General features: G+C 42.1%; 1 protein-coding gene across 1 annotated transcript in view; it reads left to right on the top strand.

The window, feature by feature from the left end:
• ANO6 (anoctamin 6) overlaps positions 1–25408 on the top strand; it is a 127923-nt gene that overhangs the window by 66151 nt on the left and 36364 nt on the right. Inside the window, exons 3-8 of the mRNA XM_074942170.1 lie at positions 4071–4199; positions 20163–20228; positions 21843–22121; positions 22524–22637; positions 23780–23895; positions 24293–24427. Coding sequence (XP_074798271.1) covers positions 4071–4199; positions 20163–20228; positions 21843–22121; positions 22524–22637; positions 23780–23895; positions 24293–24427 — 839 coding nt within the window. The remainder of the gene's footprint in view (positions 1–4070; positions 4200–20162; positions 20229–21842; positions 22122–22523; positions 22638–23779; positions 23896–24292; positions 24428–25408) is intronic.

Genomic DNA, 25408 nt, shown 5'->3' with positions numbered 1-25408 from the left:
CAGCAGTCAGGGTAGAGGGGTGGGGGTGCTCCCAGCCTCCTGCCCTAAGCAGATCACGGCAGGGGACTGGAGGGGGTATGCCCTGATTCCACCCCCGTCCCCAAGGTGCCGCCGCCACCACCACCTCTTCTCCGCCTCCTCTCCTGAGTGGCAAGCGCGCTGCAGCTCCACTTCTCCCCCTCCCTTGGGCTGGCAAACAGCTGTTCGGCGGCAGGGCAAGGGGGAGGGGCGGGAACATGGCACACTGCGGGAAGAGGCGGGGGAGGAGCTTGGCTGCCGGTGGAGCCTGCCCTGCTGCAGCAGGAGCCCCAGGAACTAGCAGCACCAAGCTTCTGCCCCCAAAGGAGAAAGCGGGCTGGCCGGGGCCCCTTTGGAGCGTGGGCCCGGCTCCATGGCACCATGGTAAATCCGGTACTGGGCGCTGGGCTCCCTCGCCATGCTGCAGAGCGGACGGCGCTTGCACCTACTCGGCAGTGTCTACAGTGCCTCTCCTCTGCTCCCCTCCCCTGCACACAGCTGGCTCTTCCCACCACACAGCTGGCTCTAGGCTGTCAGTGCCCAAGGTCTGTCCCTCTCACCTGCACATCTGGCTCACCCCAGCACATAGCTGGCCTGGCCTAGCTCTCAGTGTCCAGCATCTGTCCCCCACCTCTTCCATACAGCTGTCTCCTGTCCCCTTCCCCCAGTACACTTTCATGCTGTAAAGGATTACACATTGCTCATGTTTGTAGATACATGTATTTTTTGTGTCACTATCATTCCTATCTGAAATTTCCAAAATATACAGCTTTGAAAATCTGAAATTACTCTGTTTTCATTGCTGGAAAACTGATCCTAGTGATCATGTAATTAAAGTCTGCATCGTAATGCATGCGCACAAGGGGGCCAAATTAAGGTGGCATGGGCAACCTTAAATCTGGCATTTCCTAACTTTTGAGAGCTTAATTTTGCAGTCTAAATGACTTTATTTTAACATTGGATTTTTAATGTAATTTCCTATTAAAACAAACAAAAATTCTGTTATGTGCAACTGTAACAATCCCCCCCATTATTCATCATCCTAAGAGTCTGAAAGCTGTACATTCAGCATTGCAACATGGACCACTTGAGCTACAGGACCAAACCAGCCAGCAGTTTGAAAAAGCTTTTTGCCTAGGGGAGGGCATAGTCTGCTGGGCCATGTGTTGGGTCCAAGGGGGAGAAAGAGGGGAATGATTGGCAGAAGTCTGACCTGACTTTCTTCCCTTTCCCCCCACTCCTACTACAACAGCGGCTACAGCAGCTCACCTCAATAGCATTTTCAGTGTAGTGTCTGCTGCTGCTTCGGTGGGGGTGAACACCCAGATCTACTGCCAGAATTTTCCTGGGGAACACTAGTGAGAAGAGGGAAATAGTGATTTTCAACAGTTTAAATCTCAGTAAAACCTGAACAGAATTTCATGGGACAAAGAAAAGGCTCTTCTCTAACCTGAGGGCTTTCTCTCTGCTGAATGTGTAAGGCCTTCTGCAAACAATAGAGGTGTTGGAACTTCTCTTTAAAAAATTGCAAGAATCTTTTTATAATGGACAGTGTTTGGCTACCTAAATATACGGGTCACTTCTATCTTCCCCTTTCTATTATAGACTTAGATACATGAGTCCACTGTAAATATGAGCATAGAGGTTGGCCCATTTGGTATTTATTGTCTTTGTCCCATAAGTAACAGGGATGTTATAAATTCTTTTTAGTATGATTATTATACTTAGAACACCTGGTTGCTGACTTGATTTTAGTCATTTTAGTCTTTCCCAAATTCATATTGTTTCGTTTTTTAAAATGCAAATGATAGTGCCGTTGTCAAGGTAGAATCAGTATGATAAAAATACAAATCCAGTGTCTAACATCACTCCACTTTTTGTTTTAGTTCCAAGAAACGTAATAAGCTGTAAAAGTATGATCAGGTTCTGCTTCAGTAGAAAAGAGGATGCTAATTAAAAAACAAAACATAACTATTTTACAGTAATTTGATATTTTAACTCCATGCTAGAATGTAGTCATCATGCAGCTAAGCCCAATTACGAGACATTTAAAATAGTCTGGAGATAACACTAGCAGTGCTGCATTTTATATTTAAAACTACAGCTGTTGCAGACAATCCTTGAATGGCCAAGTGGGATGATCTAATAGGTCTGCTTCAGCTCTAACTCCTATAATTCTAAGAAATGACAACTGCTGATTGATTTGATTCAAATAGATACTCTGTGTCACGGCAATAATCTAAAGATGCTGGATGTCAAGAAGTTTTAAACATTAATTATCCCAAACCTTTGAAGTCTGGAGTAATTTATAACAGTTGTATCTAAACACGTTAGTAATAATAGGTAACATTACCATTCAAACAACAGTGAGTAAAGCCATACCTTTGTACCCCTGTTCGTTGTTTAGAGATATTTATTTTGCTTAAAGAGGAAGAATATAACCTTACCTTGCCTCATACAAGCCGTTACTTTCATATCAGGGTCAAAATAGGAAAGGCGGGGAAAGAAGTCCTTGTTTTCAGCAGTTTTGCAAGCTTTTAGGAATACATATCTTCTCTCATACCACTTTGGGCCAGATCCCAAACTGGAATAAGTTAACATAGTTCCATTGACTTCAGTGGAGCTATGTCAGTTTACAGCAGCTGAGGATCTGGCTCAGTATCACGAACACCTTCCAGTTTAACCTAAGTCACACAGACACCCACTTCTTCAAACTGGGTAGGAATTCTAATGACATTAAGGTTTAGTTGTTAACAAAATGGATGTGAGGATGAGCATTATTAAGGATACGATTTCGTCATGGAGATCACGGATTCTGTGACTGTAAGAGACCTCTTCAGCTTCTGCTGCACGCAGCGGCGGGAGCCCCACGGCTGTCAGTCCCCCTTTCTGGGGCTCGGGCTTCAGTCCCAGCCCCAGCGTTCAGCCCCTCCCTCCCCTGTTGTTTTTAGTAAAAGTTACAGGTAGGTCACTGGGTTCCATGAATTTTTGTTTATTGCCCACGACATGTCTGTGACTTTTACTAAAAATAATCGTGACAAAATCTTAACCTTAAGCATTATTACACATGGTGATGCCCACAAGTATTCCCACAAACTAATTGCAAAAACGTAACTCCAGCATTCAAATTTCTCAATCAAACCCATCATCAATTGTGTCTAAAATGTCATACACATGAATTAACACATTAAGATGTTATTAGTGGATATGACAATCTATCCTATGTTCCTCTAGGGACTGGGTGATGGTTTATGGATATATTAATCTTTTTTATTTTGGCATATATTATAACGTGATGGATGTGTGGCGTTTAACAATGTTCTGTGCCTGCTGAGATTTTGCTAATAAAAATAAGAAGTATATCCACATGGGATGCGTTACATTTCGTGAATGCATTTGCACTATGGCCGTGTCCTCCTCTGGTTCAGGGTTGTGCATGTGGCACTGGTTCTTGTGGATATTAGTGTGTATGGAGCCATGAAAGGATTTTTCAGTTGTTGAGAAGCTCAGACTTCTGGCAAAGTTTCTGGGAAAGATGGGAAGTCAGTTATTGTGAGAGTCCCTGCAGGAACCAAAATGTTTTATAGCAAGGATCTGTAACAGTATATCACAATGGTATGTAAATTACTTGACAGATGCCTTATTTGGTAATCACAGTATGCATCCGATGAAGTGAGCTGTAGCTCACGAAAGCTTATGCTCAAATAAATTGGTTAATCTCTAAGGTGCCACAAGTACTCCTTTTCTTTTTGCGAATACAGACTAACACAGCTCTTACTCTGAAACTTGGTAATCATACTGTCACCTAAGCTCCTTCCATTGCCATATTTGCAAGAGTTAATCTGCAATTTTTGAAGGAGAAAATTAGGTAGAAGTTCTGCTGTCCTTATGTCCTACAGAGACTTGGCTCTTTACAAAAGGGAACAGTATGATCCTGAGTTTTGTTGCTAGTGTAACTTGATTCTGCTCCTCAACTTCTGTACATAGTCAACTAACAAAAAGAACTGGCTTGTAAAGATCTTCATATTTAAAATGTTCTGCATTCCTTACAGGCAGAGTTTGATCAAAAACCTGACTCCTTGTTCTTTAACGATGGCCAACGAAGAATTGACTTTGTTTTGGTGTATGAAGATGAGAACAAAAATGAGAATCGCAAGAAGAGTGTGAATAAAAAGCAAATGGTAAGGTGTTTCTCAGTTTCTGTTTCATGAAGGCATTGGTCATAATTAGCATGGAAAAAATAATTGATTTTTCAGGTCAGACCAAACTGAAAGCTGGGGGAGAGAGGAGGGGAATTGTTTCAGGTTGATCCGAAACTAAACAAAAAAACAAAACAAAACCAAAAAAATTGATTTATTGATTTATTGATTTATTTATTTGCAAACAAAATATTTGACCCAAAACTAAATTTTATTTCAATTTTTCATTTTGTTTTGGGCCATTTTTTTGGTGTTTTCATCTTTTTTTTTTTTTTTTTTTAATTATCTAAATTTCAAAACAAAACACCATTTTGAAAGGAAAGGTCAAAATGAAATGTTACAAAATGTTTTGACTTTTTCAGTATTTTTTTCTTTTCTTTTCTTTCTTTTTTTGGCTGAAATTATTATCTAAATGCAGTTTGGCAAGTAGTATCAGTGCCCCCTGAAAACTGCATGTTTCAGTGAATTTACTATTTGCCAAAAAATGTCACCCAACTCCATAGTTCAGGGTGAAGCCAGACGTGTATTTTAAGCACTATTTCTATCTTCTCTCACTTTTGTTTCGGGTAACCAATGTGTCTGCGCATTGGAATGCTTAACCTAGCCTGTGAAACTTCTTTCAGGGAATTTGGAAAGAGTAGGAATAGAGATGTTTATATGTTGCTTGGTCAAAAATTACATGTGTTTTCCCTGCGGTTCATAATTTTTCAGCCCACATGTTCTCAGCAGCAGCAAGTTTTTTGAACTCCAAGTTTCACTCATAAATACTGATTTTTAGGCAGTCAGGAATGGGGCAGTTTTAATTCACAGACCACTTCCCTTGAGAGAACAATCAAGGAATCATTATTGTTGTAGGCTGGCTCCTCTAGCTTCCGTGCTAGAAAGATACCAAAGCCAGAAGTGTCACTGTGTTGACCTAGACACCCAAGTGAGCACTGGAGCACACCAGGCCTTCGCTGTGGAAACCTGTAGACAGAGAGGACCAGATCCTTTGCTTTACACACCTGAGGCTAGTGGTTTTCCACCACTTTTCCACTCCCCCTCTCCTGAGGACTGCTGAAGGCTAGTTTGGCTGCTGGCACAAGCTGCTGGCACAGGACTACTGCAACTTGCACCAGCTGGAATGACCTGTTAGGGCCATTTCACTAGCACAGGATGGCATAGCCTATTCTGGTCACACTCCCTCCTGAGCCTGACGTGCCCCACCATTAATCCGCTCAAGGCTATGCCTTCACAAAGGAAATCCCCATCAGCCCCGTAGGGACAGCTTTGGCAGAAAGCAACCAGCAGTGGGGCCAAGGATCTGGCCTTGAATGTGAGGGATTATCATAAACTCTGGGATTAGTGGTGAGCTCCAAGATTGAGCTCCCAGATGGCTCAGAGCTTGGGGCCAAGCTTGCAGCTGGAGGTCCATTTGTGCACTTCACAGGGTTAGATTTCTGTGACGAAAGCATCAGCATCTGGAATGCTCTGGGGCTTCATCACTGACTTGATACATATTAAGGATCACTAGGGGTAGTAAATGATTGGCAGAGAACTGGGGAGTTCTGAAGGACCAGGATTTGGGAGCGTATGGAGGAGGGGATAATTTGGAGAACAGTTGTGGGGGCCACAGAGAGGAATGGGAAAGAGAAGGCATTGCTGGGAGTTATAGGGAAAACATGGGTGTTAAGAGTGGGTGGGAGGAAGAACATAGAAACAGGAATGCCAGACTGGATCAGATCCAAGGTTCATCTAGTCCAGTATCCTGCCTCTGACAGTGGCCAGAGCTACATGCTTCAGAGAAAGGTGTACTAACCCTGCAGTAAACAGTTTTTCAATAATCTACTCCAAATATAAGTCTCATCTTGGTCTCTAATAGTTAGAGACTGGCTTAAATCCAGGAGCACAAGGTTTAATAACCCTTCCAAAGTTTTAGTCATCATTAATGATGACAACTCTGGATTTTCTTCATAACTGTATAAATACCCAATCCCTACTGGCATCTTGTCAAGTTCTTGGCCTTAATGACTTCCTATGGCACTGAATCCCACTGTCAAATTACACATTGTGTGAAAAAGTATTTCCTTTGATCAGTTCTGAATTACCCACTTTTTAAATTTTTCCCTTCTTCTTCTGTTATGAGATAGGGAGAACAGAAGTTCCTGATCTGCCCTCTTGATATCATTTATTATTTTATATGCATATATAATGACCCTCTTATTCTTTTTCTTTCCAATGTAAACAACCCCAATCTTTTAAATCTTTCTTTATATGAGAGTTTTTCCAGGCCTTTAATCATCCTTGTCACTCTTTTCTGCACCAAGGAGAAATAGGGTGTTAAAAAGAATAATCTTGACTAGGGCAGGGGCACAAAGAGAGAGAGAGCAGATTGTCACTTCCTGTATCCTCTCTCCTCACAGTCCTTTGCCCCAGCAAGAGCTGGTCAAAAAGTTTCAAATTCCAAGTTTTCAACAAGAAAAAAAGGACAATTTTTTCATGAAAATGTTCATGAAAAATTCATCCTATTTTTCAATGAACTCCAACCTCAACATATTTTAAGGTGTATAACATTTACATAGATAAAGTTTTCAGCATTAAATGTATGCACATAAGAAAGGGATCAGGACAGAATACAAAAGGGATAAACCTGAGGTGTGGAGGGAGATAAACGGGTCATTGAGACAGGAGGCAGGGCCCTCTTCCCACTTTGCCTTAAAGCCTATGCTCTAATCTGTTTCATCCATTTTTCCCACTTCACAAGCCTGCTGCTCCAGAACACCCGTTTCTCAGACACACACAAATGTACTCCAGCGACACCATACCTTCCTTACTCTTCTCTCTGTGTCCCTCCCCCAGCAATACTATTCCCCTAATACTTTCTTCTCCCATGTCACCCCAGTAGTCTGATCCTCCACCATGATCCCCTGCAATACGTCAGCTTCCTATTCACACCAGTGTCTTGTTAGTGCACAGTAGGAATAGTGCTATTGAACTGCTACAGAGAAAGGTCAAACATGGTTATTTAATTTCTTCAGTATGCCCAACTGCAGATTTTGTTGATAAAGATATCTAGAACCAAGAGAACATTTCCAGCCATATTATTACAGCACATAAGCATTGTAGGTCACATTTTAATCCTGGACTCCTTGATATTGTCCCTTTTTTTAGGATTATGTAGACGTACCTACACTTGAAAGGTGCGTTTTAACACGTACTTCACTCTTGTTCTGAGCAATGTTTCTCTCTTAAATCTTTGAGTTCTAAGAGACTCTGCTGGAGATGGGCAAGGATACAACACAATACCAAAAGCAGCAGGTTTATGAATAATAACTTGCCTTAGGGAAAAGGAGGAGTAGGAGTAAAAAGCCGTTTAGCTAGATGGGTTGATATTCACTGCACAGTTTTGCAGTTGGCATTGCTGAGGCAGCCATAAGGAATGTCATTAGTGGTGTTTAATAGAGTACAACAGTGGGTGGATGTAGCTTTACACATGGTCACAAGTACCAAAATAAAATGAAGTGGAGAGGTAATTAAAAACAAAAAGCTGCCCTTTTGGAAACATTGTCATATCAATTACATTTTTATGTTTTTGTCTGTCATTTTTGGTCAGAGTCCAAATGTATTTTTTTTAAATGAGTGTCTTGTCCAAATAGTGATGAAAATTAAACATGTGCAATAAATTATTAGTATTTTATTATGTAGATAAAATTAACCCTTGAATTATCAGACCAGTAAGATTATCAGTATTATGCTAGGTGTTTTCCATCCATAAAAGAAGGTGCAGTCCGTGTCCCCAGGGGCTTACAATCTAAGGCCCCATCCTGTCATTTGTTGCGTGTGCACAGACTGCTGTGCCTCTGTGGAGCCCAGGTGAAGTCAGTGGGGCTCTGTGCATGCAGTAGTACACCTACATATTACGAATTGCAGGACCAGGGTCCATAGGACACAAAAAGAGGGGACAGTGGGGTACAAGTGGCCAAGGTGGAGACTAGCCACTTTTTGATAATTTTATGATGACATGATCTGAGGGAGTGTGGAGGGTGTATTTTCCATTTTATATATATATATATATATATATATATATAAAAAATAAAAATATGCTATTTCCAATTACAGAATTGCAGAGAGTATTGAGACCAAATTCGACACCACTGCATTTCATAAGCAAATTCTGTATAGACATGTAAAACTTCCTGTTTCCTTCCAAGTAATGCACTGGATTTTCTCTGGGTCTTACTGCAGCCTCCTATTAGGAAGAGGAGAGAGAAGAAGCAAAGAAATAAAGGGAGTTAGAGTAATTGAAAACGGTGGGTGGAGAATAAAACAAAAGTTTCTGTAACTAAGAGGTGGAAGGGAAGATGGTGTATTTATTTGTTGTGCAATTTTGCAGCCGTGGAAAATACTAATAAATAGAAAATGTAATGACAGAATTAGCATTTTGGCCTATCAGAATTCCCAGAAAGATGTGAAAATATTTTATGTGTAAAGATTTTATTTGCCTTGGAGTAATCTCAAATCTTTTTATGTTGTCTTTTAGAGGCACTATTGCTTATTTGTTTATATTTTCTTTTGGGGCAAATTGACTAGTACTTTTATGATGAAATACTATTACAAGTAACCAAAATAGGAAATGTTGTCATTTACAATCAACTTTAAATACTGCATACTTCACTGTCTGTCCCTGATCAATAATAAACTGAAAAAAAGCCAAACTTTATATACAGCACATTGTGCAATTCAAGGTGCTTAAAGACTGAAAGTTTTCTTGTTTGTACTACTCTTTCTTTGACTCCCCTGACAGCTTTATATACCTGTTAGCCAGGTGTTTATTGTGTACAGAGCTTTAGAACTCTGGTTTATTGAAGAGTAATAGATCCAAAGGGGTCTATTCTCCTGGGGTGAAATTGTGGCTTCATGGAATAAAATAGCAAAATTCCCATTGACTTCAATAGAAACAGGATTTCACCCTTGATAGGTAAGGATAAGATCTACTGGGACAAGTTCTGGCATGAATTGCACTCCACACAACCCTATTTTGTGACATGTAAATAAGGGCAGAAATTAGCTCACTGACTCATTAAAATTAATGAGAGTTAGGATCCATATATTCAGAAGTGGTCACTGATTTAAACCCAGTGGCCTTCAAGCTTCAACTCCCAGAATGCCTCAAAGATTCACCCTATGTTTCAGGTTTGTCTCCTCAAATGGTTCATCAACAACCTCCTTGCCCAACTGGGTAGACCTTCCTCCATCCTCGCACCAGTTATTGTCCATGGATAGGAGGAATACAAAGTACCTTGACCCCCAGCGAGTCAGGGGGAAGCTCTAGATCAGTGTTTCTCAAATGCAGCCACTGTGGCCACATGTGGCCACCAGGGGCTTTTCTTGCGGCCACAGCCTCATGGGGGGGAGAGGAGGGGAGGGAAAAGTAGCGGCCCTTCCCTCTTCCTGTTGCTCCTGGATGTATTTCCTTGGTGTTGGTTGCTGGGGCCACCAACGGGGGTTGGGCCGACACCTGGGGCACAACACTGGAGGAGCTGGCAGTCGGTGAATTCCCCACCTTCCCGGGGTGGTGGGGCTCAGACTTGGGGCTTCAGCCCTGGGCCCTGGCTGCGTGGCAGCAGGCACCAGCCTCCAGCTGCAGGGCTTCAGGCTCTAGCCCCTGGCTGCCTCCCCTTCCAGATATCCAGGGCTTAATTTGTCCGCAGGCTTGGCCGGGGTGAGTAAGTCTACTGTGAAAAGTGCTATTTGTATGTTGGTTAATATCACTTTTCACAGCAGACGTACTAGCTAGCAGTAAAAAAATTACAATGATTTGGACATATCTATGTGCATATTTATTTGTTTTTCCTAAAGCTAATTAAATACTTTAGGAAAAAGTATGAGAGCGGTCACCAGCAAAAGTTGGTGGGCACTCTCGGAGGCCACCAAAAAATTTGTCCTGAGAACCCCTGTTCTAGATAGATTGGAAGAGGTACAGTCTTGGAAACCAAAAGAAAACATTCATACTCCCTGTCTCCTGCAGTAATTTCACTGAAGATACTCTGACAAGCCAGAGCTGGGGGACCCTAGGAGCAGCCCTCAAGGGGTGGAGTACAGGTACTGTCAGGAACTCAGCTGGCTCCAGGCATGATCACCTAGCACCCCACTGAGCTCAGCAGGGATCATTAAACCCTCACCATTTAAGCCTTGAAGCCAGAGCTGCACAGTGGCTGCTCTATGCCTGCAGCTGTGCCAGACCTGCTTCCTGTACTGTACCTTGCTCTAACCTATGCCTGCTGCAGTTCTAGCCCTCATTCCTATCTTGCTCACAATTTCTGATTACTGGGTTCCAACCATTGTCTTAGAATTTCCTGACCATGACTTTGGCTTCTGACCTTGGTTCTGTGATGACTGCTGGCTCCAACCATTGGTTGGACCTCTGACCATGCCTCTGGTTCTACCCTCTGATTCTTCTCCACCCAGTAGGCCACACTGCATACATCCCATTGTAGGACAGTTGTTTAGGTAGGAAGATGGCAGAACTGAATGATCAGAGAATGAATTTGTAATGGAAAAAATCAGCCTGGTCAAGGGATTTTCACCAAAGTCACTTTGCAGTGCAGCTCAGTAGCTCCACATCCCTAATAATTCTAATGGGATTTCATTAATGTAACTGAGGGCGGAAATTGACCCATGTTAATTTTAGGGCTGTCAAGCAATTAAAAAAATTAATCGCACCATTAATCACGCTGTTAAACAGTAATAGAATACCATTTATTTAAATATTTTTGGATTTTTCTACATTTTCAAATATATTGATTTCAGTTACAACACAGAATACAAAGTGTACAGTGCTCACTTTATATTTGTTTGATTGCAAATATTTGCACTGCAAAAAACAAAAGAAATAGTATTTTTTCAGTTCACTTAATACAAGTACTGTAGTGCAGTCTCTTAATCATGAAAGTTGAACTTACAAATGTAGAATTATATACAAAAAATAACTGTACTCAAAAATAAAACAATGTAAAACTTTAGAGACTACAAGTCCAATCAGTCCTACTTCTTGTTCAGCCAATTGCTCGGACAAACAAGTTTGTTTACATTTGCAGGAGATAATGCTGCCCGCTTCTTGTTTACAACGTCACCTGAAAGTGAGAACAGGCATTCGCATGGCACCATTGTAGCCGGTGTTGCAAGATATTTACATGCCAGATGCGCTAAAGATTCATATATCCCTTCATGCTTCAACCACCATTCCAGAGGACATGCGTCCATGCTGATGATGGGTTCTGCTCTATAATGATCCATAACAGTGCAGACCAACACATGTTCATTTTCATAGAATATCAGGGTTGGAAGGGACCTCAGGAGGTCATCTAGTCCAACCCCCTGCTCAAAGCAGGACCAATCCCCAATTAAATCATCCCAGCCAGGGCTTTGTCAAGCCTGACCTTAAAAACTTCTAAAGGAAGGAGATTCTACCACCTCCCTAGGTAACACATTCCAGTGTTTCACCACCCTCTTGGTGAAAAAGTTTTTCCTAATATCCAACCTAAACCTCCCCCACGGCAACTTGAGACCATTACTCCTTGTCCTGTCCTCTTCTACCACTGAGAATAGTCTAGAACCATCCTCTCTGGAACCACCTCTCAGGTAGTTGAAAGTAGCTATCAAATCCCCCCCCATACTTCTCTTCTGCAGATTAAACAATCCCAGTTCCCTCAGCCTCTCCTCATAAGTCATGTGTTCCAGACCCCTAATCATTTTTGTTGCCTTTCGCTGGACTCTCTCCAATTTACCCACATCCTTCTTGTAGTGTGGGGCCCAAAACTGGACACAGTACTCCAGATGAGGCCTCACCAATGTCGAATAGAGGGGAACGATCACGTCCCTCGATCTGCTCGCTATGCCCCTACGTATACATCCCAAAATGCCATTGGCCTTCTTGGCAACAAGGGCACACTGTTGACTCATATCCAGCTTCTCGTCCACTGTCACCCCTAGGTCCTTTTCCGCAGAACTGCTGCCTAGCCATTCGGTCCCTAGTCTGTAGCGGTGCATTGGGTTCTTCCGTCCTAAGTGCAGGACCCTGCACTTATCCTTATTGAACCTCATCAGATTTCTTTTGGCCCAATCCTCCAATTTGTCTAGGTCCCTCTGTATCCTATCCCTGCCCTCCAGCATATCTACCACTCCTCCTAGTTTAGTATCATCCGCAAATTTGCTGAGGGTGCAATCCACACCATCCTCCAGATCATTTATGAAGATATTGAACAAAACCGGCCCCAGGACCAACCCGTGGGGCACTCCACTTGATACTGGCTGCCAACTAGACATGGAGCCATTGATCACTACCCGTTGAGCCCGACAATCTAGCCAACTTTCTACCCACCTTATAGTGCATTCATCCAGCCCATACTTCTTTTAACTTGCTAACAAGAATACTGTGGGAGACCGTGTCAAAAGCTTTGCTAAAGTCAAGAAACAATACATCCACTGCTTTCCCTTCATCCACAGAACCAGTAATCTCATCATAGAAGGCGATTAGATTAGTCAGGCATGACCTTCCCTTGGTGAATCCATGCTGACTGTTCCTGATCACTTTCCTCTCATGTAAGTGCTTCAGGATTGATTCTTTGAGGACCTGCTCCATGATTTTTCCGGGGACTGAGGTGAGGCTGACTGGCCTGTAGTTCCCAGGATCCTCCTCCTTCCCTTTTTTAAAGATTGGCACTACATTAGCCTTTTTCCAGTCATCTGGGACTTTCCCCGTTCACCACGAGTTTTCAAAGATAATGGCCAATGGCTCTGCAATCACAGCCGCCAATTCCTTTAGCACTCTCGGATGCAACTCGTCCGGCCCCATGGACTTGTGCAAGTCCAGCTTTTCTAAATAGTCCCTAACCACCTCTTTCTCCACTGAGGGCTGGCCATCTACTCCCCATGCTGTGATGCCCAGCGCAGCAGTCTGGGAGCTGACCTTGTTCGTGAAGACAGAGGCAAAAAAAGCATTGAGTACATTAGCTTTTTCCACATCCTCTGTCATTAGGTTGCCTCCCTCATTCAGTAAGGGGCCCACACTTTCCTTGGCTTTCTTCTTGTTGCCAACATACCTGAAGAAACCTTTCTTGTTACTCTTGACATCTCTTGCTAGCTGCAGCTCCAGGTGCGATTTGGCCCTCCTGATTTCATTCCTACATGCCCGAGCAATATTTTTATACTCTTCCCTGGTCATATGTCCAACCTTCCACTTCTTGTAAGCTTCTTTTTTATGTTTAAGATCCGCTAGGATTTCACCGTTAAGCCAAGCTGGTCGCCTGCCATATTTACTATTCTTTCGACTCATCGGGATGGTTTGTCCCTGTAACCTCAACAGGAATTCCTTGAAATACAGCCAGCTCTCCTGGACTCCTTTCCCCTTCATGTTAGTCCCCCAGGGGATCCTACCCATCCATTCCCTGAGGGAGTCGAAGTCTGCTTTCCTGAAGTCCAGAGTCCGTATCCTGCTGCTTACCTTTCTTCCCTGCATCAGGATCCTGAACTCAACCAACTCATGGTCACTGCCCCCCAGATTCCCATCCACTTTTGCTTCCCCCACTAATTCTTCCCTGTTTGTGAGCAGCAGGTCAAGAAAAGCTCCCCCCCAGTTGGCTCCTCTAGCATTTGCACCAGGAAATTGTCCCCTACGCTTTCCAGAAACTTCCTGGATTGTCTATGCACCGCTGTATTGCTCTCCCAGCAGATATCAGGAAAATTAAAGTCACCCATGAGAACCAGGGCGTGCGATCTAGTAGCTTCTGCGAATTGCCGGAAGAAAGACTCATCCACCTCATCCCCCTGGTCCAGTGGTCTATAGCAGACTCCCACCACTACATCATCATCTGAGTCAGATGCCACCAGCAGAAGGTTGATTTTCTTTTTTGGTTGTTTGGGTTCTGAAGTTTCCGCATCAGAGTGTTGCTCTTTTAAGACTTCTGAAAGCATGCTCCACACCTTGTGCCTCTCAGATTTTGGACGGCACTTCAGATTCTTAAACCTTGGGTCGAGTGCTGTAGCTATCTTTAGAAATCTCACAATGGTACCTTCTTTGTGTTTTGCCAAATCTGCAATGAAAATGTTCTTAAAACAAACAGCATGCTGGGTCATCACCCGAGACTGGTATAACATGATATATATGGTAGAATGCAGGTAAAGCACAGAGAAGGAGACATACAATTCTCCCACAAGGAGTTCAGTCAGAAATTTAATTGTGTTGTTTTTTTAACGAGCGTCATCAGCATGGAAGCATGTCCTCTGGAATGGTGGCCAAAGCATAAAAGGGCATATGAATGTTTAGCATATCTGGCACGTAAATACCTTGCAATGTCAGCTACAAAAGTGCCATGCGAACATCTGTTCTCATTGTCAGGTGACACTGTAAATAAGAAGTGGGCAGCATTATCTCCCGTAAACGTAAACAAACTTGTTTCTCTCCGCAATAGGCTGAACAAGAAGTAGGACTGAGTGGACTTGTAGGCTCTAAAGTTTTATATTGTTTTGTTTTTGGGTGCAGTTATGTAACCAAAAAATCTACATTTGTAAGTTGCGCTTTCACGATAAAGAGATTGCACTATGGTACTTGTATGAGGTGAATTGAAAAATACTATTTCTTTTATTTTTACAGTGCAAATATTTGTAATAAAAATAAAACAAAGTACAGTACAGTACACTTTTTGTATTCTGTGTTGTAATTGAAATCAGTATATTTGGAAATGTAGAAAAAATCCAAAAGAAATTTCAATTGGTTTTCTATTGTTTAACAGTGCAATTAAAACTGCAATTAATCGCAATTTAGTTTTTTTAATTACAATTAATTGAGTTAATCGTGTGAGTTAACTGTGATTAATCAACAGCTCTAGTTACTTTGTATGTATTAGTAGCATGATTAGGTAAATTGCAGGGGAGGGGCTTTCCTCTTCATGGCTTAGCCCTCTGGCCAAGTCACCGTGGTGTCCCCCAGGGTAATAACACTCTCCTTCCTAACTGTCTCTGGCAGTCCCTAAATGGGCTGCACACCTACCATGCCATTCCGAAACTGGCTTTTAGGGGAACTCTGGCCTGCACTCTAATCCAGTTTCCAGTCCAGGTACCCTAAACCCAGCAGCTCTGCGCTTTATTCTCCAAGCCCTTACTGCTGTTCCCTGGACTGCTTCCTACCTTAGCTAATACAGGCTCCTACTCTTCCTCCTTGTGTCAAGGACTATATCTGTAGGCCAGGTCTCTGTTGCCAGCTCCCTGGCTTTATAGAAGCCATGCCTGTTTGTGCCCAGCTGAACTTCTTCACCAGTTAAGCCTCACTGCATTCTAGCTCCACCTTCAGGTGCAGCCTATGGCTAATTGGCCTCTCTTGCCTATGTTAACTCCTACAGGGCTAGTGTGGGGTGAATGACCCATCACAATTCACCTTCCCTAGCTGCATCCCCATGTGCTTCTGTGTCTTTGCGATATAGTTGAGACCAAAAGTCAGAAATGCTGAAATACTATGAAGGAAGCCTGTTCTCATACAATTTCCAGACAAATTTGTCAGATTCAGAAGGGACTGATAAGCTTCATATAAGCATCTGAACTTGACCTCTGAGCCCTTTGAAGTTTACCTGAAACTAACGTTACAAGCACTGTTGAAAATCAAAACAATTTAGGACTAGATGCCAAACTCCAATGGGTGGAGTGCATTTCCAGTAAATTTTATAACTATCTGAGGGTGTGCTAATTTTTGTGTGTGTCTGAGATTAAAATTTCTCCCATGAAGTATGAATTTAAATCCCCGCAATTGATGTGCTCAGTTTAGTCCCCATGATCTATTTTCATCTACAAGTCATTAGAGTTTCAGTAAGTGTTCCAATATGCCATTTTTTTTCCTGCTGGGATCCTTAAATAGCTTGTATTTGAAAACTAATGAGGCAGCAATAGAAAGGTAAATTCAAAATAAATTAACAGATAATGTGGTTTTAGTCCCAGTCCAATTTACATTGAAAGACTGTCATTGACTTCAGTGGGAGTTGGATCAGAACCATCGTTTCTGATCTTGGTCACCAATGAAGATAAAACAATCCGTGCTTTATAAAAATAATTTAAAAAAAATCTTTATCCAGGCAACAAAGAAACAACCTACAGCTAATATTTGATGTTCAGCAATTTCTACAGAAAGTTTACAGAGAACTCTAGATTAGCAGGATATGAGAGGTTTGTTTTCATAAGTAAACAGTCTTTTTCTAAATTGTTCCTGCTAATCAAATACGATTCATCTAATTTAGTTTAGCTACCTGACAAACAGAAAATTGGTTTGAACAATTTAAAAAACCAACATTACTTCTTCCTTTGTTTTTGAATGTGTCATGCCTGAAGAAAGGGAACAATATCTGTGTTATTAAAATAAACACTGCAAACAAATATGATATTTGAGGTCCATTTTATGCAATTGCTTGGGTCTGTAAAAGGCAGCAAGCTACATAAACTGTTTGTTTGCCAAGATTACCTATCTTGCAGTGAAGTAAGAAAGAAGAAAGAGCCCATTAAGTTAAGGGAGAAGGGCAACCACACCTGTTCTGCAGTCTGGTGGAGAGATTTGTTTGGCAGGGCTGAGGGTAGTAAGGAACTTCTGGAAATAAGGTCTCTATTCATGTGGCAACCCTACTTGTATCCTGCTCCCACTTTCTTACCTCACCTACTGGGGCAGGAGAGAAATCAGGAATTATAAGTGGGCAGCTCCATGGGGAGATGGGTCCAGAACTGGTTTCTTTCCAAGTACAATTATTAAAAATTATCATTGACAGTCAGGGTGGAGTCAGCAGTGTTACCAATCCCAAGTGTTCAAAAATCATGAGTTAGGCCTCAGAAATCATGAGATTGGCTTAAAATTTATATATATATTTAATATGAAAAAACTCTATTGTATAGGGTTTCTTTTTTCTTTGCCTTCAGGTTTCTGAGCCTTTACGGTACACTCACTTCACATTTTCAAGCTTTAGTCTTGCAACCATGAGCAATAGAATCTTACTTTTTTAAAGAAAAAAACAAAGCAGAGAATCTCTTGATGCCAGAAGCAACAGCTTTAAGAAAACTGCCCAATAAAATCATGAAAGATGGCAAAAATGAGATTGGAGGGTTGGTTGTTCTATTCTCCTCCCACCCAACTACCAGTGGGGTGCCTTAAGCCTGATGAGCCCATGTTCTCTTGGTGACTGACAGATCTCCCTCTGATGTTCTGAAGACCAAATTAACTTGTGGAACTCATTGCCATGCTATCATTATTGAAGAAAATGGACTAGCAAGATTTTTTTAAAAAAGGATTAGACACATGTAAATAACCACAGTATCAACATTTACATTATCTAGAAAAAAGAGACTTTCTGTCTTTGTGCTTCATGTATTAGTCAAATGACAGCAGGCATCAAGAAGAAATATCACTAAGATGAGACATCATAAAAAGATTAAAATAATAAATAGTATAAAGAAGATAGTTCTTCTGTTCTCCTTGTCTCATAACGCACGAACAAAGGGATGAATAGTCAATTAAATTTTTTAAAAGTTGGAAATTCGAAACCGATAAAAGGAAATACTTTTTTTTCACACGTGGGATTAAACTGTAGAATATGTTACCACAAGAAATTGTTGAGTCCAAGAATTGAATAAGTTCTTAAAAGGGATTGGATATTTATAGGGCTGTCAAGAATATCCAGACTTATCATAGTTAATGCTAACAAAAATTTTGTAAGGGATTTTAAACCTCAGGGTTTAAATCAGGGGTGGACAAACTTTTTGGCCCGAGGGCCAGATCGGCATCACAAAACTGTATGGAGGGTCAGGTAGGGAAGGCTGTGCCTCCCCAAACAGCCTGGCCCCCGCCCCATAGCCGCCCCCTCCCACTTCCTGCCTTCTGACTGCCCCCCTCAGAACCCACGACCCATCCAACCGCCCCTGCTCCCTGTCCCCTGACTGCCCCGACCTTATCCACAGCCCAGCCCCTAAGCACCCCCTGGGACCCCATCCCCTATCTAACCCTCCCTGTCCCATGACTGCCCCGACCCCTATCCACCCCCCAACCCCTGACCTCAGAACCTCTGCCCATCCAACCGCCCTCTGCTCCCTGTCTCCTGACTTCCCCCCCCAGAACATCCAACCACCCCCTACTCCCTGTCCCCTGACTGCCCCCAGGACCCCCTGCCTCTTACCCAATCCCCCCGCTCCCTGCCCCTTTACCATGCTGCTCAGAGCAGCAGGAGCTCACAGCCCCGCTGCCCGGCAGGAGCGGCGGGCCAGAGTGCTGGCGGAATGGCAGGCTGAGGCTGTGGGGGAGGGGGGCAGTGGGGGAGGGGCCGGGGGCTAGCCTCCCCAGCCGGGAGCTCAGGGGCCGGATGTGGCCCACAGGCCGTAGTTTGTCCACCTCTGGTTTAAACCAATCTCTAACTATTAGAGATTAGGATGAGACCTAAATTGAAGGCAGATTATCCAACATCGGCCCGCTGTGGGGTTCTTAGACCTTCCTCTGAAGTATCTGGTACTGACTTCTGTCAGAAACAGGATACCTGGTGGATCTTGGATCTGAGCCAGTATGCCAATTCCCATGTTCCTATCAAGGTTCTGATTCCGCTTCCAGTTTAGTCAATAAGAGTTTTGCCATTGGTTATTGGAGCAGGACTGGATGTTATGTACAGAGGTTACAGCTGGATGCAGAGTACCAGAGTAGGTGGATATAAGCTGTTCTTGTTTGAGAAGCTTTGAGACCGGAAGTCCTTAAGCACAGGACAATACAAACAACTAAGAAAATGGTCTGGGGTATGAAAACAATCTATTGCACTGAATAACCCAGAAGACTAATCATGGATCTTCACCTAGAATATGTGATAATTAGATGAACAAACTGCCCATAGAGGAGTTATATAGTGGGCTTCAAGTAGCTTTAATTTGGTCTACTTCACATCAACTTTTAAAATATCTAGTAAAAATACAAATCTCTTTGTGAGTTCCTTATTTTGTTCCATTCGGGGGGTTTTGAGGAAGTTCACAGAGGACAGTTGAGCATCAGAGACAGATTTCAGATTTTTGGGCCTCTGGATAGATTGTCAAGTGAGAGACACTCTGTGAGTGAAATTAACATTTCTCATGGACTTCTGCAAATTGCTGTCACTCTGCACATCGTGGGGTCTGTAGCTGCCCCATCTGCCAACTCCTTTGTTACATGAGGAAAGGCTATGAAACCAGGCCTCCCTCCCTCCTTCCCCCCCCACCTAGGGACACTGAGGACTGCTGGGACAACACCACTACCCCTACAGCCACTCCAACCACCAGCTTTTTAATTGTAGGATGTTGCATTTATGGATTGTGAGATTGGTGAGGATTTAGATAGAATCATAATATGAGGTTATGTCCTTATTGTGAAAAACGGAAAAAATTGCAGACTATTGGCAGGGAAATGGGGATTGGTTGTCATGGCAAGATTTTGGAGGTGAAGAATATTTGCCGGTGGGTAGCACAAGCTACTGGGAGGGATTCCCTCAGTGGTTAAATTAGGTGAGAAAAGGAGAAGATTGCCAATGTTGATGACCGTTTTCACAGAGCCAGAATTTGGGGCTGACTCATCTCTGTGATGCATCAGACTAAAATGCTAGATACAAATCAAGATCTGAACTCATGTCTCGGCCCACCTGTAATTGTAAAACATGGGTTAAAGATCAAGTGCCTTAGCAATCCAAGAGAGCAGGTATGCCACATAACTGCATTTTAAAGTGTTATTGCTTTTAGAAAAAAGTATAAGACTAGTGGTTAATAGTGCACTGATTGCCATAGCAATTATAAATATTGAGGATAATAACTCATCATCTGGGTGATTCTTCACTTTTGCTGGACAATCCTGTTCCTTTATTTTATGTACACTACTTTATATGAATGACATAAATCAGCAAACAAAGATATTTTACTACTTGCAATTGATTTTAACAGAGGAAGAGGCGCGCATATGAGTCTAATCTGATAAGCAATGGCTTGCAACTTGAAGCAACAAGATCAGTGAGTATCCTTTCCTTTGTGTAGACTATTGTGTCTGAAAGCAGACTTTGGCTCCATATGGAAAAGGAAATAAGTCCATGAATGCACTGTAGCTTCTTCCCCCTCTTTATTCCTATGAGATCAGGACGTTGGGGTCACAAGAGGTTCCCCTTGCTGCCTCTTTCCCTGTTCTTTGTCTAGGAGCCAGGAATCTCTGTGCTGAAATCATGGATCTGTCATTGACTTGCTCTGTGGCCTTGAGCAAAGTCACTTAAGCTTTGTCTCTGTTTCTTTCTCTGCAAAATGAAGGTAGTAGTAACCTACTTCACAGAGGGGTTGGGAAGATTAAATAGTTAGTTTGTTCAGCACTTTGAAAACATGAAGCCCTATAAAAATTCTAAGGGACCAGTTCTGCCCCCTGCCCTCGTGGCATATAGGAATTGTAAATGGGACTCCAGAGCTTGGGGAGAATTCGCCTAATGAAACAGCAGCCATAGATCTGACATAAGTGGCGAATGCTCCTTGCAAGCCCCAGCATAGTGGGAGTAGCTGTAGCACTCAGCATTATGGAGATTCTGGGCTGCATTCCAGCCTGTAGGCATCCCTGGATAGGTTGCTACAAGATGAAGCAGCCACTGGGGATGTTCTCATTTACACTGGAGGCCATGTTAGCCACCGCAGTATCCCAGAATCCAGGCAGCATAAAGATGGATCTTCCCCTCCTTTCTTCCTGGGCTGCCGTGGCTCCCAGCAGATGCAGCACAGGATCTGGCACAAAGTATTTTTATGATTATTTTGTAACGTAATGAGCTCCGGAACAGGAGGCCCTCTGCCACTTACTCCCAAATTGGGCTCAAAATCCACATCTTTAGGCTTTTGATTAAATAGAAAGTTGTAGTGGAAACCCCACTTGTGCATCCCAGCACATGATTTGGCCCTCTGACCATAGCATGCACCTCAGTGTGCAAGAAGAACTGTTAGGAGAAAATCCAACATGGATATATTGCTACTTGTAAATGGTACATTGTAAATTTGTGCTGGTTTTGGTAATCCTGCAATGCTAATGGTTCAAAATCTTTTTAAATAGTGAGCTTCCTGAGAACTAGACCTAAAAACAAGCATTAAGAAATCCATATAGGTAATGTGTGCTAAAATTTAAATTGCTTTGTAAAATATTTTGCAAGGTGTTACCATTAAAGCAACAATTTAGTGATCTTTTTAAAATGCCAGTCTCTCCAGAGAGTTCTCATCTCCCTTCGGTGCCTTTACGGAAGTTAATGAGATGTTCACTAAAATGGATAAAGAATACACCCCTGAATTGGTTTTCTACGGGTTTTAAAGAGAAGGGAAAATCTGTAAAAAGAAAAGGAGGACTTGTGGCACCTTAGAGACTAATAAATTTATTTGAGCATCGGATGCATCCGATGAAGTGAGTTGTAGCTCACGAAAGCTTATGCTCAAATAAATTTATTAGTCTCTAAGGTGCCACAAGTCCTCCTTTTCCTTTTGCGGATACAGACTAACACGGCTGCTACTCTGAAACCTGGGAAAATCTGTGTTACTTTAAAAGTATTATGAAGAGCTCTTTGCTTTCATTTTTTGTGGGCGTACGTTTTTAATATTCTTGCACTTTAGGTCTTAGATGAAAAGCTTATTTTTGTAAAAGTGCATGCACCTTGGGAAGTGCTATGCACATATGCCGAGGTTATGCACATCAAATTGCCGCTGAAGCCCAATGACCTGAAAACCCGAGATTCAGCTTTCAACTGGTTTAGTAGACTCTTCCAAGTGGATGAAAATATCATCAAACCAGAGCAAGAGTTTTTCACTGCCCCATTTGAAAAGGCCCGTTTATCTGATTTTTACATTCAAGACAAAGACATCTTCTTCAACCCAGCAACCAGAAGCAGAATTGTAAGTCAATATAAAGATTTATTTCTTTTCTGTCTCTAAACCCACACAAAGACATTTGTTTATTTCTCTTTGTCAATCAGAGCAACACAACCACCATCACCAATAACAAACAACCCTCCTGACACATTAGAAATGTACTGTAGAGAACAATCCTACATTGACTAGGAAACTGACAGGACAGTCTAATGAGGTGAAATTCCAAACCTTTGTCCAACTTGGGTTCCACTTATGCCCCAAAATAGAGTTTAAGTGGGACTTAAATGGGGGCAGTGGCCTTGTACAGTGAATTTCACCCAGAGAACTTGCCCCTCTTTAACATCTATGATTCTGGGATGACACAGTTATGGTTTATATTCCTCACTTACAAATTGCAAGAGATTCAAGGCATTTTGTACTTTTCAGGTTCATTTTATTCTTTCCCGTGTGGAATATGCAGTAAGAGACAATGTGAAAAAGTTTGGTATTAACAAACTCCTGGACTCTGGGATCTACAAGGCAGCATTTCCTCTTCATGATGTAAGTCCAATGCTTGGAACAGGTATCTTAGTTGGGAATAAATTTGTATGCTGATTGAAGGCATATGCATGATTCCTATAGCAAAATACATATGGGCATTGATTTTATTTGTTCACTGACTGTCCTATTTGGAGACAATGGCTGGAAGAAAATTTTCCTTCAAAACTCTTTTTCAGAGGAATACTGATTTTTCAAGTCAACAGAATTTTCCACAAAAAGTGTCTTTTCACAGAAGATTTCAATTTTTATTTCAAAAACCAAACGCCCAGAAACTGAAGTATTTTTATCTGGAAATGCTGCCGAGGTGCCTGATGGGAGCTGTATGTAGTTCAGTTGCCTCACGTCCCTATTGGCCTCTGTGTGCCGGGCTCCCCAGCCAGTCTATATCTTCTATGATGCTCCATGGCCAGAAACTCCCAGGATGTATCACTTCCCTCTCCAAGAGGGAAAGCCAAATGTTCTTCCTCATCGCCTTTCTTGTTGCACTATAGAATGAGAATGGAAAAATCCATTAAAAATTCGTAATCCAAGTCCACATTTTCACCAAATACGTTTACAACTAACCTAGCAAGGAAATGAAGGGTTATTTCCCTCTGTACCCTCTTTTGAATCTAAAACAGGTGCTGGAAGCCTTGCATTTATTCTCCAGAATTTTCAGTCTTCATTGTGGTACATCACTGTCCTGAAGAAAGCACGTGATAGTATGTTAGGGGTACTTAAAGTCTCATTTTTAATTAGAACTGATCTTTTTCTATTTATTCTCCCAATCCTAGGCACCAAGCCTGCAAATACTTACATGCATGTTTAAGCACATGACTAAACCCCATTTTTTTCAATGAGATGACTCCCATAATTAAAATTAAGCATGTGCATAAGTATTTGCAAGATCGAGTCCTTAATGACAAGCCTCTGTACTGTTACTGCTTGCTTACTTCCAACTCCTTTTTGTAATTTGCAATGGAACTTGGGCTAAGAGATTACCCCGGACACTAGTCTCATAAGTGTAGCTCCACAGGGATCAGATTTCACACAGCCAGCGGGGCTGAAGTGGCACTGTAAACTGGTTCAGCTGCCCATACAGTTTGGGTACTCTAAGTGGTTATTTTATGGGACAGTGTTTCCATATTCATTCTCTTTTGCAGTCTAGATTCAATCACCGGTCAGAGGACCCCAACTGCCCTAATGAACGGTATCTTCTTTACAAGGAATGGGCTCACCCCCGAAGTATTTACAAACTGCAGCCATTGGATCTTGTCAGGTGAGTATGCATATGATCAGTACAATTCAGAAAGACCTAGGAATTCACATAACACTTTCATGTTTTGGTACATTGAAGATTCATGTCTTAATTCTAATTGCTGATATGTATGCCCATATCTGCACACACATTTGAGCATGCTCTGTTTCTGACTTTATAAGATACAGGCACATGCCTATATAACCAATCAAAAGTGAGCTTCAGTGAGAAGTAGGCATTGCATGCAAATATAAAAAATCATGCAAATTCACAGAAATGGTTAGCTGCTGTTCCTCTGCAGTCACACACTGTAAAAATATGAAAATAGAGTCTAGCCCTAAATATTTGGAATAGACGGTTGTCTGAGAAAGAAATGTGGAGTTATTTGCATTTTCAACGAGTATTTTTCCCCTCACAGGAAATATTATGGAGAGAAAACTGGAATATATTTTGCTTGGCTTGGTTTTTACACTCAAATGCTGAGCGTGGCAGCAGTAGTAGGACTTGCCTGTTTTTTGTATGGATACATAACAAAGGACAACTGCACATGGAGGTACCAGATGGACAGTTCAAATGTATTTTCGTATTGACACAGTTCTGAATACTCACAAACAGCATAGAGTTTTCTAGGCATTAAAAAAAAGGGAACCTTGTTAGTGATCCCAGGTTGAAGTTCATGGTACTTTTGAATGAACACTATGAAAAGGAAATGACAAGCATATATCAGGGCTACAGGAACATTGCTGGGTCATCTAGTCCAAGGGACATGAAAATCCTCCGACGCCCCCCGATTTCTTCTACTTCCCTTGCATCCTCCCTTCTCATTGTGCATGTTCCCTCCTCTACTCTCTGTCCTCCTTCTCCTTCCTGACATATACTGTAAGCAAACAGGTTTCAGAGTAACAGCCGTGTTAGTCTGTATTCGTAAAAAGAAAAGGAGTACTTGTGGCACCTTAGAGACTAACCAGTTTATTTGAGCATGAGCTTTCGTGAAACTGGTTAGTCTCTAAGGTGCCACAAGTACTCCTTTTCTTTTTTCCTTTTGTAAGCAAACAAAGAGCCATATCATGCCATCAGCTTTTAAGCAGAATTCCCTATTGAAATCAGTGGGGAGTTGTGCTATAAATCTGATGGCACGTTATGGCCCGAAGGCTTTTACAAATCAGAATGTACAGAGACATTCATGTCAAATAAAAAGGACATGGAATGAAAAGGGCAGATGAGCAAAATGATTAAAACAACGAAAACATTAAAAGAGCATCCCAAAATATAAATCAGTTTTCTGCCTTCAAAATAAAGAAGACATAAAAGGAAATTAAAAAGCAGGGAAAGAAAATGACAATAAATCGTGGGGAGAAAATAAAGAATACAGCACGGTATCTGAAACAGAATCAAATCATAATATCTTTTAGGAAACTAAAGCTACCATGTACAGAAAGGGCTCACTAAGGACCTGATCCGATACTTAGTCAATCATTGAAATGATTCCCATTGACTTCAGTGAGTGGTGGATCAATCCCTGCACTAACAAAAA

This window comes from Natator depressus, chromosome 1 (genome assembly GCF_965152275.1).
Source record: "Natator depressus isolate rNatDep1 chromosome 1, rNatDep2.hap1, whole genome shotgun sequence".
Lineage (NCBI taxonomy): Eukaryota > Metazoa > Chordata > Testudines > Cheloniidae > Natator > Natator depressus.
Note: the sequence above shows the minus strand (reverse complement) of the source record. Positions and strands in the feature narration are given on the sequence as shown.